General features: G+C 41.5%; 1 protein-coding gene across 1 annotated transcript; it reads left to right on the forward strand.

Annotated features, from left to right (window-relative positions):
- The first annotated feature begins 753 nt into the window (after positions 1-753).
- On the forward strand, positions 754-2,592 carry LOC111888812 (UDP-glycosyltransferase 88B1). Its single transcript, XM_023884922.3, has one exon. The coding sequence runs from the start codon at positions 952-954 to the stop codon at positions 2,371-2,373; it is 1,422 nt and encodes a 473-aa protein (XP_023740690.1). The 5' UTR covers positions 754-951; the 3' UTR covers positions 2,374-2,592.
- The last annotated feature ends 12,855 nt before the right edge of the window (positions 2,593-15,447 follow it).

Genomic DNA, 15,447 nt, shown 5'->3' on the forward strand with positions numbered 1-15,447 from the left:
ACCATTAGGGTTTTAGGTCTGATCCTTCAAGTATAAATTTCAAGAGAGTAATCACTGTGAGGTTGAAAGCACTCCATTGGAGTAGTTAGTAAGCAAGAGAGATCCGTTTGTTTTGAGAGCTCAAATGAGGTGTAACCTTTGTGTGTGATTGTAATTGTTCTTGGAAGTTAATAAAACTATCTCTCTCTCTCTCTCTCTCTCTGTTAATAAAACTATCTCTCTCTCTCTCTCTCTCTCTCTCTCTCTCTCTCTTTCGTCTGTGGATGTTGGTCACGTTGACCGAACCACGTTAAATATATGTTCACTTGATTTACATTTTCTGAAGTTTTATTTCCGCAAGTTCACCGAAGTTTGTTTTGATATTTGTATGAAGTGTTTAACTTGTTTTGTTGTGACCCAACATAAACGAGTAAACATCTAAACATTTATTAAACAAGTAAATATCTAAACGACTTTCTAATCTAATTGAAATTCGTACAATAAAAAGATTTTTCCCAAAATACCCCTACACTCATAAATCCGATTAATCCAACAAACAAAACAACCCTCCGAAGTAACACCTTATTGTAATCCTTATTTATATTGGTTTAATAATACATAATCTATTTATTTTTTATGTGTGATCAGAAATTCTTTTAACAACGATTGGAGTTGATGCATACTTACAAGCCGATACAATTAAGATAAGACGAACGAGAACTCGGACCCCCACACTTTTGTGAAACATTTTGATTTTTAATATCTTGTCGTCATTTGTTTATTCGTGTTTTTAACTTTGTATTATTTGTCTATTATGAGTCTACGCCATAGCGATCGACATTCACTATCCCCAATAGTACTCTTGGCTACGGAATCGTGACTCATCTACTCAACTCGTTAAAACACCACCAAACACCAATATCTCATCTCCACATACCAACTCTTCCATCCAAAACACACACACACACGGAAATGGAATCTGGTATGGTGGTTCTGTATCCTTCTCCGGGGATAGGCCACCTGGTTTCCATGGTGGAGCTCGGAAAACTCGTCCACACCCACCACCCTTCACTCTCTGTTACCATCTTCATAACACCGGCACCTTTTGAAACCGGCTCCACAGATAAATATATCAAAACCGTCTCCGTCACCAACCCTTCCATAAAGTTCCACCAGCTCCCCAACGCCGATCTTCCATCGGACTTCTCTTCTGAATTCATAGACCTTGCTTTTGGGATCCCGGAGTTTAACAATCCAATCGTTCACGACACCCTCGTAACGTTATCGGAAAAGGCTACCATTAAAGCTGTGGTCCTTGATTTCTTTTCAAACGCAGCTTTTCAAATCTCCACACGTCTCAAGATACCAACTTACTTTTTCTACACCAGCGGCGCTTCCGGACTATGTGCGTTCTTACATCTCGCCACCATCCATAAGACCACTTCCGACAGCTTTAAAGATGTAAACATTTTCTTTGATATTCCTGGAGTGCCTCCTGTCCATTCTTCTCATATGCCAATGGTTTGGTCTGATAGAGAAACCTACTCGTATAAAAAATTCATAGACACTGCGAATAACATGGCAAAATCTTCCGGAATCATGGCAAACACCTTCGTGGGGTTAGAAGAAAGAGCCGTTGACGCGCTCCGGGAAGGCAAATGCATCCCCAACGGTCCAACTCCGCCTATTTATTTCATCGGACCTTTGATCGCCGGTGGCAATCATGTGGATCCTAGCGAAAACGAGTGCTTAAAATGGTTGAACTCACAACCGAGTAAAAGTGTAGTGTTTTTATGCTTTGGGAGTCAGGGTGTGTTGAAGAAGGAACAGTTGAAGGAAATAGCTATTGGTTTAGAGAAAAGTGAGCAAAGATTCTTGTGGGTGGTTCGAGACCCGCCACGAGATGACAAAACCGAGTCTAATTCGGGTGGTGGTGAAGAAGTCGGTCTGGATGCGATTCTTCCTGGTGGGTTTTTGGGCAGAATTGGAGATAAGGGGATGGTGGTGAAGAATTGGGCACCACAGCCGGCGATACTTAGTCATGAGTCGGTGGGAGGATTTGTGAGTCATTGTGGGTGGAACTCGGTGCTTGAAACGGTGGTGGCCGGGGTGCCGCTGGTGGCATGGCCATTGTATGCGGAACAAAAGATGAATCGAGTGTATTTGGTTGAAGAAATAAAGGTAGCACTGGCGGTGGATATGTCGTCGGATGATTTTGTGACGGCGGAGTCTCTAGAGAAGAGTGTGAGGGAGTTGATGCTGGGTGAGAAAGGGGCAGCGGTGAGAGAACGGATTTTAGAGATGAGAGAAAGGGCAAAGGCTGCGGTGGAGAACGGCGGCTCCTCCAAAGTTGAGTTCTCTAAACTAATCCGGTCGTGGACGGACGTCCTGTAACTGTAATTAATGAGTGTAGTCATGATTTGTGTGGGAGGCCAAGTGGCCAACTAATAAAGAATCACTGGAGATACGATGCCATTGGAAGTAGCTTTCAACTGGAAATAAATGGAAGGCCATTGTACTTGACATTTTTAGTTTGATATGAATGTTACTATTAATGATTGATTGTGATGGAACATTTAAAACTTAGAACGGTAAAAATATATTTTGTTGGAAGTTGTTATGTTTAGTTATGGTAACTCGATCATGATTTGATGCTTTTTTGGGAAATTTAGAGAATCGGTGGCCATTCTTTCCACAGATAGAATGAACACATAAAAGGCATTTCCTAAGACATGAGGCTACGGGTGTGATTCATATCGCGTTTCACCATCTCACAAGTGCTGCACATCACCCCCACACTTTCTATTGCCTTTGGACTCCTTCTCTCTCTCTCTCTCTCACTCTCTCTCTCTAAGGGAGGACGGAATCGTCCCCGTCCTTCCCGCTACCCGCCAAACCCTTTGTGGAGGGATCCAAACCCGCCTAAACCGCAGCCCTCCCAACCCATCTTCCCTATTTTTCTTCTGCGATTCAACCCTCCAGCAGTTTCAAGAAACCGCTCAACACCCTCTTTTCTCTCTTGCTCTCCTCCCGCCCACCCCTCTCCTCCTTCCTGGTCAAACCCACTCACTCCAACCCGCTAAGATTCCCTCCTCCCTAATAGTTCCCACATCTTGACCGGCAAGAACCGCATTTTGTGTCGTAAAATTGACATGACACTCATGTGGCGTCTACATGGTAGAAAATGAAGTGTGGTTCTTGTGGCATCATACCGTCCAACCTAACCTATCCATGTTACTTTGACCATGGTGATTGGCTACGGTTTGCCGGCTCAACTGTGACTAAGCGTCGGACATCTGGCCTAAATTAAGTTCACTAACCCTATGTGACAGTCTTTCTTTCTCTCCTGTATCTATTCTTTCTATTTTTTTACTCCAACTGTTATTGGTTTTTTTTTTTGGGAAATTTCAATTTCTTTTCACCTATAAATAAAAACTTTAATATCTATATTTACAACAACTCAATACACTTCTTCAATCTCTCTATAATTCTATTTTTATATTTCTAAAATTCAAACAATATTTCTTCTTCAAACAACCAAAAAACACCCATAAAAAACACCCCAACCCATTCATTTGATCAACCAATATATTCTTCGGTTGTTTACCATTATAGGGATATACTACTCTATTATCCACAACCATACCCTCAACAACATCCACAACAAAATCCACAACCACAATTCCAATACGATACCAAATTTGATCCCTTCAGTTTTGTATCTTAAACTCAACCCAAATTTTGTACCAAACTCAAGTCAAATATGAAGCCAAAATTGAATTTGTTTTAGAAACTCAATCCACCAAAATGCCAAATAAAAAAATGCCCACAACTAAACCATGAGAACCGGTAGAAATGATGGCATTGGCAGATACATGAGTAGATGTATCCAATGATCCGAAAATGGGCAAAGACAAAAAAATGACCGTTTTTTGAAGTGTGTTCTAAAATGGTTCCACAAAGAAATGAAGTTATGAGATTATCATACAAAACTGTATTGCAAATAGGCAAAGACATGCATGTAGGTCATGTTGTTTAATGATTTGTATAACAACATGTATCGTCAATGGCAAGGTAAAGAAAGTGATGATGCGATTTTGGAAAATCGCTAAAAGTGTACCAAAAAGAAAACAAGAAGAATTTCAAATTTGTTGAGTTTTAGAATTTTATGAAAGATAACGAAAAATGGAAAACGAACAAAACTTCGAGCGAACATATCGATGGTGGTTCAAAACTCTAAAAAAACATTTGAATTCGAGTACAATACATTGAATGCTCGTGTTGTAATCGACCTTAACAATGATGATATCGTTAAACTTACACCACATTCCCGACCAACATGAAGGAAATGTAAAGAAAAAAGGCAAATTTGTATAACTTGAAAGTGATAGGGGACGAGGTGAAGGTCTAAATGCAAAAATTGACAAAGTTTTACATGTTACTTCCAAAAGAGAGTGTAGGACGGAAGGAAATAGTGACATGAGAATATTAATACAAGACATAAGTCACTACACCGGGGATGAGCATTAATTGACTTCGTTGATCGAACCCGACATTAGGAAAAACGATAACCTTTAGTTATTTTTTGTTTTTATGTGCTTGTTATGTGCTTGTTGAGTGTTTTCTTAAAGTTTCTAGGTTTTTTACATTTCATGTTATGTTTATTTATTTATTTATTTATTACTTTTTAAGTTTTTAATTTCATGTTACATATTTTTAATTTAGATTAATGAAATGAAGTTTTTTTTTTTATTTAAATTGTAGAAAAAAATATCACAATGGTGATCACTCCTTATTTTTTGGCAAGAAACCATAAATTTATCATAGACAAAACTGAAAAAATGGTGCCTGTGGTATGCATTTTTTCTAGGTTTTGGTTCAAACCCTGATTTTTTTGGATCAGTGGTCCTTTTGAGCAATTTTGGTCCCTCAGTAAACTGACATGACTGAAATACGCTTGATATATTTATTTTTCATTTTTCTTTCATTATCTTTTAATTTAATACTTATTTATCTATTTTAGTAATTAAAAAATAAAAGGGTTCACCTCTTTCTCTCTCTCTCTCTCTCTCTCTCTCCAATAACACACATACGCACACCTGCAAGTCCTTTTTTGATTCATCGATCTGACATGACCTAACCCATTTAAATGTTGATTCATCGATCCAAGTTGTGGTGCTCCCCTTCTTTCTATCACCTCTGACCAACAACCAAACTCCTTTCCCCATCTGATTCGTCTTCTCGGTAACCCATGTGAGAAACTGCAAACCCAAAAAACCCAGATACAATCATTATTAGTCAAGAACATCTCATACATACATATTGTAACATTCGATTCCAGGTAGTTTTTCTTCAGTCCTTTAAGTTTGAGAAACTTTGCAAAAAAATGGTCCCTCATATGTGGGCATACGTTTGGTATGATTAGCGTACATGCTTGTTTTGGAGTCAGGGTATTTCACCACGTATGTTGGGCATACGTGGTATACGTGGGTCGTGTACGTCGAGCGTACGCCTCGTTGTGGCTCTTCATGGGCTTTTGGACTTCGGTTGGGCTTTAGACTTTTCGTCATTGGTAGGTCTGTTTAGAGTAGGTTGGCCTCAGTATTCTGTTAGTGGGCCTTAAGTTGTATGAGTTGGGCCTTGGGCGCCATTATGGGGTTATTAGGGTAAGTTTGGTTAGGTCCATTATGGGAAGGGTAAAATGGCCTTTTATCCTCGGAGTGTGGGTTGGGATTTTAGACCCATAGTTATGGTTTATGACCTAATTTTGATTAGGGTTATTTGTTTGTGTTAGTAAGGGATCTTCCAGTTCTGCAGCCGAGCATCTAGTTGCTTATCCGCGGGATAAGGTGAGTTTTCTCACTGTATCAATATGTCGAAGGCACCAAGGTCGGCCCATTATTTGTGATATAGGATGCCAGCGATATTTGTGAGATGAGTACCAAAGACCAGGATTTGTCCCCTGAAAGTTGTATGAAAGACCAGGATGTAGTCCATGACATCTGTATGAAAGACCAGGATCTGGCCCCTGACACCTGTATGGAAGACATGAATTTGGCCCTCGGTAGGAAATTATTTGTAAGACTATGATTTGGCTAGCACTAACTTATTTATATATGGTATGTGGTACTTGGGGAAAGCCACTAAGCTTTTGCTTACATTTTGTATTCATGGTTTCATGTACTTCCGGTATTCAGGGAAATGGCTCGACGTGATGACACCACATTCTCTCCTCACTATTTTTCGCACTTAGTAATATTGTTACTCTGATGATTTGACATTGTTAATATGTAATGGTTTTTGGAACAATTTAATAACTGTAAATCTTTTTTTTGAAATGAAAATTTGTATCATGGTTTTTAGGTTGTTAAAAGTTGGTATCAGAGCCTTGGTTTAAGGGATCCGGGCACACTCATGGGTGTGTTAGAACTCAAACTGAGGAAATGATAATATTTTCATAAGAACAAAAAAAGAAATTGAATTTTTGAAAAAGATTATTTTTAAGTAAAAAGGGGAGTGTAATGCGTGCAATCAGCTGAGCTCAACTAACTGTTTCCTAAGTTACCCATACTTATGTATTGTGATTAGTATGCTTGATATGTGAACTGCACGCTAGATTAGGGCTAAGGATACCTTCAAGAACCATATGATAGAATTTCCTGATTTGTGTGATGCCTTATAGCTCAATTGAACTTGATTCCATGTATTACTTGGAATTGATATCGGCTCAGTTATTTGCTAAGTGTACGCTTCCAAAGTAATATATGATTAAGATTGTATAGCCCTAGAATGATCGATTTAGCCTCATTTCTTATTCCTTGTTTGGTTGTGGACTTAGGGTAGAATCTTCATTCAATGGTCTATGTTATCTTATTTTGTGTAAAACATGCATGCATAAGACAACCAACGGGGTGGATTGAGGTTCTTGGTACTGCGAGGGGTGAGAGTTGAGAATTCCTGGAAGATTCTAGGATATGTATGCTATGTAGCATAAGTTTGTTTATGGTTGTAGTATGGTAACTTAGAGGAATCAGGATTGACCTTAAGGAAGGTATATGTAGGTGTGGAAGGTAATATTGGTCTCGTACTACTGGAAACACTGAACATGTACCTGAGACAAGAACATACCTGGGGACTCTAAGGGTATCGGTGTGTTGTGAGCTTCCCTCGAGTGTTTGCTGATTATTTATATCTTGGTGTTTCAGTTTGAGGATGGTGGTCACTCGTTTGGGATTGGGAGGCACTAGTTCTGGATTTGGTTTGGGTTCGGGTTTTGGATTTGTCCTCAGAATCAATTGATGAGAGGTTGCGTGAGCTTATTGCAGCCGAGGTTACTTGCGACATTCTTGACGCTACCCCCGTGATTTTCAATACCATCAAGGAGGGGATTTTGGAAGCCATGGATGTGTGACTCAGGAGTTTAAGCCATGTGGAGCGTCTGAGTTCTGTGGGGTTAAAGACCCCATCGCTAGCCGTCGTTGGATCACTGACATGGAGAATGTTCAATGGATGAGTTTTTACCCCAAGGGGGCAAAGGTGGGATTCGCATCCTACCTACTGAGGGACAAAGCACGAGACTGGTGGGAGGAGGTTACCCGAGCTGTAGGGATGGCAGTGGTGGTTGTGATGACATGGGAGGACTTTATTCATAGGTTTCAAAGGGAGTTTGCACCATCTATCGAGGTGTTGCAGCTGGCAAGGGAGTTCCAGGACCTTCGCCAGACTACAGAGACTGTGGCGCAGATTACGACCATATTCAGGGAAAGAGCATTGTTTGTCCCGCAATATGTTGCGGATGAGGAGATGAGGAAGACGATATATCATGAATTGTTGAGGGGTGACATCAGGGAGTTCGTGAGCTTCTTGGGCTGCAAAACCCTAATTGATATGATCGAGAAGTGTAACGTCTGTAGATCCGGGCTAGTCAATTTAGAGATAATAGGGGTCGAAAACAACTTTTTGACAAAAGATTATTTAGAATAAATAATCTTAACCAAGTTGTAGAATATGTCTCAAGGGTTCCGTACATATAAAGAACGTTGAAATCCGAGTTATAACGAAGAAGTTATGGCCCGTCGAAGTTTTACGGCAAAACCGGCACGACACCGGGAAGTGTAAATAGTAAATTTACGATGGAACGACTTTTAGCCTTAGCAATCTAAGCTAAAGTTATTGTATATGTTAAACCGGGAACATACAAAAAAAGAACGCCCAAATCTAACTTCGTATGAGGAAGTTATGAATTTTCTAAGATTTGGCTTAGCAGTGCACGACCCGAAACACGATTTTTAGTTCGAGCGGTTTTTGGCTTAAGCGGCCTAAATGAGAGTTGAAGATATCATTAATAGGAACTCAACGGTAAAAAGACAGATGAAAACGGAGTCCATATGAAGGAGTTACGAATTCTTCGCGGTCATTTAACAGTCTAAACGCCTCCTACTGTTAAATTTGAGATCGGTCGAGAATTAGCTGACAGAGTATAAATAAAAGTTGTAGATCTTGATTTTACCTACGCGTTAAAAAAAAGAACATCGAATACGAAGCTCGTATGCGAAAGTTATGATTTTTCTAAGTTTGAATTGTGATACACGATAGGGGGTGACGTGGCACCACCAGAATTGGACACGTGACTACCACCATAAGGCTGCCACATGCCCCAACTCGGTGAGTAGGTCCTCCTACTCGGTGAGTCCATCAGTCAGCACCCCTATAAATAGAGGTGTCGGGTTCAATCACTTCCTCATACCTTCAAACCCTTCTTTCTCTCTCTAAAGCCCCAAAACCCCCCAAAAAAAGCCTAGGGAACCTCCCTAGCACCCGAAGGAAGCCACGAGGCTCCCAGAGTCCCGAGAAAAGGGTCTTTCGGCTCGGAAACGCTGCTCCAACAAAGTTCGGTTTTGCGAAAAACCCGCTGTAAGTGAGCTATGCCTACCCTATCTTTAGTATAACTTATGTTTTAATATAATAACATTATTAGGAACTTAGAATGAGTATTTGGGATATTATTATGAGTTATATACTAGTGTTTCTTAACGCTTATATAATAGTAATAATATCTAGACTATTAATTAGTTGAGTTTAACGTTAGACTAAACTCTAGTGGTAATGATACTAGGTTTTGTCCGAGGGAAATTGTTTTAACAGTAACGAAGTGCTGTCTGAGTACCGAGTCATCACCTTATTAGGTGAGTGCATAGTTACTTTCATCTTACACATAGATATGAAGTATTTATATATATATATATATATATATATATATATATATATATATATATATATATATTACGTGTTGTGAGTGCATGGTCCCTTTCAACTTACACATAGATATGAAGTACTTATATATATTACGTGTTGTGAGTGCATGACCCCTTTCATCTTAAACATAGATATGAAGTATTTTATATAAACTACGTGCTATGTGTGAATATTATCTGTATAATTGCTATCTATGCTAGATGAACGATTTTATACATGTTTTAAATGATTTAAACTGTATATGTATTTTATATCTACGATAATGTTGGGGTAAAACATGGGTAGATGTAGTAGATGGAGTATGAGTTGGATGATGAGTCGAGAGGTGAAATAGAACATGAGGTGAGGGTGAGAGGTGGACGATTTGAGAAGCCTTTTTCCCAAATGATGGCCCCGTCATTCAGCAGAGTATGGATGACAACCACAGACTATTCTAGACAGTCCAGTGGAACACTAGTAGGCTCGCAACCTGTATGTGTTGTGAACGATGTGTTCACCGGTGTACTCTAAAAACCCATCGACATGTATTGCGAGTGGATACTGTCGATAAGCGAAATAGCCCTGACAACTATGGATTTAGTGCCTGTTGAGAAAACCCTGGCAGCTATGGATTTAGTGCCCGTTGAGTAAACCCTGGCAACGATGGATTTCGTGTCGATTCCTTAGGATGATCCTTAGGAATGAATTAACGAGGAGTAGCTGATTCTTAGGGTAGACCCTTAAGAGTAAAGAAGATAATGGGGGATGGGTAATTGGGTTAACTGTTTGACGATTAAACATAATAATTATATTATTGTGGGTTGAAAACCCTATGTACTCACCAGGTTTCCCAACTTGACCCACTCAGTTTATTTATATCACACGTGTTGATATGAAGTCACATTACACTGAGAGATTTAGGAGATATAGATCACTAGTGATAATGAATGTAAGTTCTGTTTATGCTTATGTTTCTATGTTGACGATGACATCCCAAATGTTTTAAAATGAATAAAAATACATTTCTTCAGAAATGCTTTGATAACATATTTATCATGTTTTACTGGGAACAAGTTCCGCAACATTTTTATTAAAAGAAGTACTCTGATTTTTATAAAGCATAAACAAAATCGGTCTTTTCTGGCCGTGAAAAATGGGGATGTCACAAGAAGGCCCGTGAGTGGGAGATTAAGTTGGAGCTTCGGACGAAGCGGAAGCCTTCAGACAACTGTGGGTCAGACTATGAGACCCAAGACCTCCGATAACCACTCCAGAGGCCAACAGGGTCGGGGCTGTTACACCAAGTGCGACATGCCGCATAGTGGAGCCTGCAGATCAGTAGGTTCAGGATGTTTTAGTTGTGGCCAGTCGGGTCACGTGAGCATGAATTTCCCCAAGAGGGATGTGATTTGCTTTCATTTGTTGAGTATTTAAGATATTGAAACTGATTTGGCATTTGTATACCAGGCCTCAGATAACCTATGTGGCAGTGTCTCAAATACCATCTTTTGCTTAGGGCCCCATCAGAAATCCACTCCCTTCCTCATCAGACGAGTGAGGGGTACAACAATCTTGGAGAAATCCTAGATAAATCTCTGATAATATCCTGCCAAAATGAAGAAACTCCTGATCTCTGAGGGAGATTTTGGAAACTCCCACTGCATCACGGCCTCGATCTTTGCCGGATCGACCAAATTTAGTTTTGGTAAATGAGATATCCCCGGAACTGGACCTCTCGTAACCAAAACTCACACTTCAAGAACTTGTCAAACAGCCATTCTCGCCACAACACTCCCAAAAGCTCTCGAAGGTGCTCCTCGAGCTGCTCTCTGGTATTGGAATGTACCAAGATATCATCAATGAATACAATAACTGATCGATCGAGCATTGGCCTGCATACCCAATTCATAAAATCCATAAACACTGCAGGCGCATTTGTGAGTCCAAATGGCATCACCACAAACTCGTAATACCCATAACAAGTCTGAAATGCGGTCTTCTCCACGTCCTCCTCTCTCACCCTCACCTAATGATACCCTGACCTCAAGTTGATCTTGTAGAACCAAGATGCACCCTACAATTGATCAAAGATGTCATCTATCCACAGAAGGGGATAACGGTTCTTCACCATCAAATTATTCCACTCACGGTAATCCATGCACATCCAGTGTGAATCATTCTTCTTCTTGACGAACAGTGTTGACACTTCCAGTGGAGAACTTCTCTGTCTGATAAACTGCTTGCCTAACAACTCCTGAAGCCGAGAGGAAAACTCTTGCATCTCGAGTGGTTCCAAGTGGTACGATGCCTTGGCAATCAGAGCCGCACCTGGCACTAGGTCAATCTCTAACTCAACCTGCCTCTCAGGAGGCACGCCGAGTAACTCCTCCGGAAATAGATCGGTAAGCTCCCTTACAACTGGCACATCTGAAACTGAGACATGTTCCCCTGCCTGAGTATCAACCACGTAGGCAAGATAACCCATACATCCATGTTGAATATACTGTCGAGCCTTAGGTGCCGAACAAAACCCTGGTACCCTCTCTATAGATAACCAGTTCTCCCCCACTTGGGGTTCGAACTATCACTCACTGAACCACGCAATCGGTCATGGCATTAAAACTGGTCAGCCAGTCCATTCCCACTATCAGGCACACATCCCCCATGGGGATATGGATAAAATCAATCAGACAAGGCACCTTGAAGATCTCCAATACACAAACCTGATACATTATGGATGCAGAAACCCCGTGTTCATTGGTGATTGAAACCCACAACGGACACTCCAACTGACTAAGGGTTATACCAAAATCCCTACTAAAATGAAGAGACACAAAGAACCGACTCGCGCCCGAGTCAAATAAGACAAGAGCATGCAAAGAGTTCACTAAGAATGTACCTATTAGAAACATAAACATATGCATACCATAAAATAATCGACAGAAAAATAAATAGAAACATACCAGTCACGACATCTGGCACAATCCTAGCCTCCTTTGTAGTGAGTTGAAAATCATGGCCCCAAGCCCTCGGGGGCTCTGCCCTCCCCTGGTGCCCATCGGTGATCCTCAGAGTGGTTGGCGTTAGGGCATGTGCCAGCTTAGCGGTGAGTAATGGGAAGTTGACCTTCACATGGCCAACTATATCACAATGGTAGCAAATCCTGGTGCTCGGTACTGGGGTTGGCTGGAGATAATACCTCACAAAGTTCCCCTCATTGCCACATTTGTGGTATCCAAAAGTAGATCGACAAGGACCCTCATGAACCTTGCTACACTTGCCACAAACGCGGCCCCTCTTACTCCCACATCTCACATCAGCGGCCTTGAACCACTTCATCGCAGGTTGCGTCTGCACCGAATCCTACCTCTGCTCCCTCGTATGGAGCTCCATCTCAATCTCCCGCCTCCTCATGGCCTCCTGTAACTCAATGAGTGAACCATAGCGCTAAGTAGACACAAATTGGAGGATGTCTGTCTGGAGCATGCTCAATTACCGGGTCATCTGATCTTGCTCAGAAGCAGCAAACTCAGGGAATAATAGTGCTCTCTCAGTGAACAACTTGGTTATCTCAGGCATCGACTCTGTCCCCTGCCTTAGGTGAAGATACTCCTGGGTATCTCTCTCCACCAAAGGGACGTATCTCGAGCAGAACATATCGGAAAACTGCTCTTAGGATACAACAACTCTCTGCTTAGGAGTGTATGAACCCATAACCAACCTCCACCAATCCTTCTCTCCAGATCGGAGAAGGTTCAGAGCGCACTTGACCTTCTGGTCGGCTGGGCAGGAGCACGTAAAGAAACATCCCTTAACGGCAGACAGCCACCTCATGGCAATTATTGGATCCTGAACTCCATCAAACACCAAAGCTTTGTATTGTGAAAGTCCCAGTACTGGAAGGCTCTCCCCCCCACTAATCCTCGCAACAACGATGGCTACAGTGGCTGCAACAACAACAACAACCTCGGTAGGTGCAGCGTATCGGTCATCAAAGAACTTCATCATAGTGGTCTTGATAGACCCAAACAACTCTGGTATCTGCCCCCGGACAATAGAACAACCTTAGCATGAATCATCTCACAGACCTGATCCTCGGTCAACCCTGGCCTATGTTGGCCAATCGCTCTTGATCTGGATCCCTTCATGAACACCATACTGAAAATAAAGTAGAAAGGTGTCAGATAAAACGCATATCACACCATAGTATAAATCTAAAACAAGACCCTAGGGGTTGTGACTTCCCTGTTATGCGTACGATTCATGTGCTTTCATTAGTATGGGCCCATACTACCTTCCGGACCTACCCGTATTTGTCTCAGGAGATCTACACAACAACCCTAACAACACATAAGAAATTACCTCAACATCGGGGTGTTTCAATTCTCCCACAATTGTACTAGAATTCATCCTCGAAGTCAGTTGTCATGAATAACTCGTGGTAATGCTCCCGCATCTCTGCCTCCGGCTCCCTGGTCCATTCGGAGCCTTTCCGATGTTGCCACTAAACCTTCACCAAATGTATCTCCTTGTTGCGCAAGACCTACATCTTCCTCTCCATTATCGTTATTGGCCTATTAATATAATTTAGGCACTCAGCGACCTGGATATCATCCAAAGGAACCATAGCCTCTTCGTTCAACATGCACTTCCGCAAATATGAAACATGGAAGATGAGGTGGATCTAACTGAGCTCACTCGGAAAATCCAACCGATAGGCCACTCTACCTACCCTGGCGATCACTTGGAAGGGTCCAATATAGAAGGGACCCAAATTTACCCTCTTCCTAAAATGTATCACACCCTTCCAGGGCGAGACCTTTAGTAGAACCATATCGTTGATCTAAAATTCCAACTCTGATCGGTGCCAACATAAATCTTCTGTCGACTGTGAGCTGTCTGTAGTCTATGTCCGATCTGTTGGATAAGCTTCATGGTCTAATGGACTACCTTAGTCCTTACCATGACTCTGTGACCAACCTCCCCCAACAAACTGGGGTACGACATCTCCGACCATAGAGGAGTTGAAAAGTTGGGCACCAATGCTGGAGTGATAGATGTTGTTGTAGGAAAACACTACAAGAGGTAGGTAGGAATCCTAACTCCCACCAAAATCTATAACACAATCCCACAAAATATCCTCAAGTGTATAGATGGTCTGCTCACTTTGGACGTCGTTCTACGGATGATAAGTAGTGTTGAAGTTAACTCTCATACCCAGTTCCTCGAGGAATGTTTTCCTAAACGGGGAAGTGAACCGAACATCTCGGTCAGATACAATGGAGATCGGAAACCCATGACGAGTAACAATCTCACGAATATATACATCGGCCAACTTTTCAGCCGAAGAGCTCTTCCAGATGGCCGAAAAGTGGGCACTCTTGGTTAATCGATCCATGATGACCCATATAACATCAAATCCCTTTGTAGTGTTCAGTAATTTGGTGATGAAATCCATTATGATATGTTCCCACTTCCACATGGGAACCTCCAAAATCTCCATCTTTCCATGCGACCTCTAATGCTCGGCCTTGACCATCCTACAAGTCAAGCACCTCTCAACATACCATGTTATCTCCCTCTTCATACACAACAACCAATAACTTAGTCTCAAATCCTAATACATCTTAGTGGCTCCCGGGTGTATCAAAAAGTGAGACTTATGATCTTCCTCCAACACTATCTGTCTGACCCTACCAGAAACTAGAACCGAAACACGACCACACCGGGTCAACAATCCCCAACTATCGGTGACAAACCTGTCGATCTTGCCCTTGGTCCTCACCTGTACGAGGTGTACACCCAGCTTACTAGGATCCGCCCTAGTACGCTCAACATACACAACGTACACCTAGCGTACTACCCTATTACCCAAAATCACCAAAATGCCACTATGGACCATTTTGCACTCTTTCTTATACTCAGGGACTAAAATGCAATATTTATTCATGAAAAAGGCTAAAATTGAATTTACCTCAACATCGGGGTGTTACAAGTACTTTTTGTCGATATGTTTTGATTTGAAATGATCTCATGGTTCTTTAGTTAAAGTAACCGCTCCTTCATTATCGCATAAAAAGTTCCATTGGTTCCTTAGTGGTTGGAACAACTCCAAGATCTCTGATGAAGTTCTTCAACCATGCTGCTTCCTTTCACGCTTCACGTGCTACTATGTACTCTGATTCACATGTAGAATCAACCATTGTGTCTTGCTTGGAACTTTCCAAGTAACTA

Source organism: Lactuca sativa, chromosome 2 (assembly GCF_002870075.4).
Source record: "Lactuca sativa cultivar Salinas chromosome 2, Lsat_Salinas_v11, whole genome shotgun sequence".
Taxonomy (NCBI): Eukaryota; Viridiplantae; Streptophyta; class Magnoliopsida; order Asterales; family Asteraceae; genus Lactuca; species Lactuca sativa.

Coding starts and splice junctions, on each gene's coding strand:
- LOC111888812 (XM_023884922.3), top strand. CDS start 952: ATGGAATCTGGTATGGTGGTTCTGTATCCTTCTCCGGGGATAGGCCAC.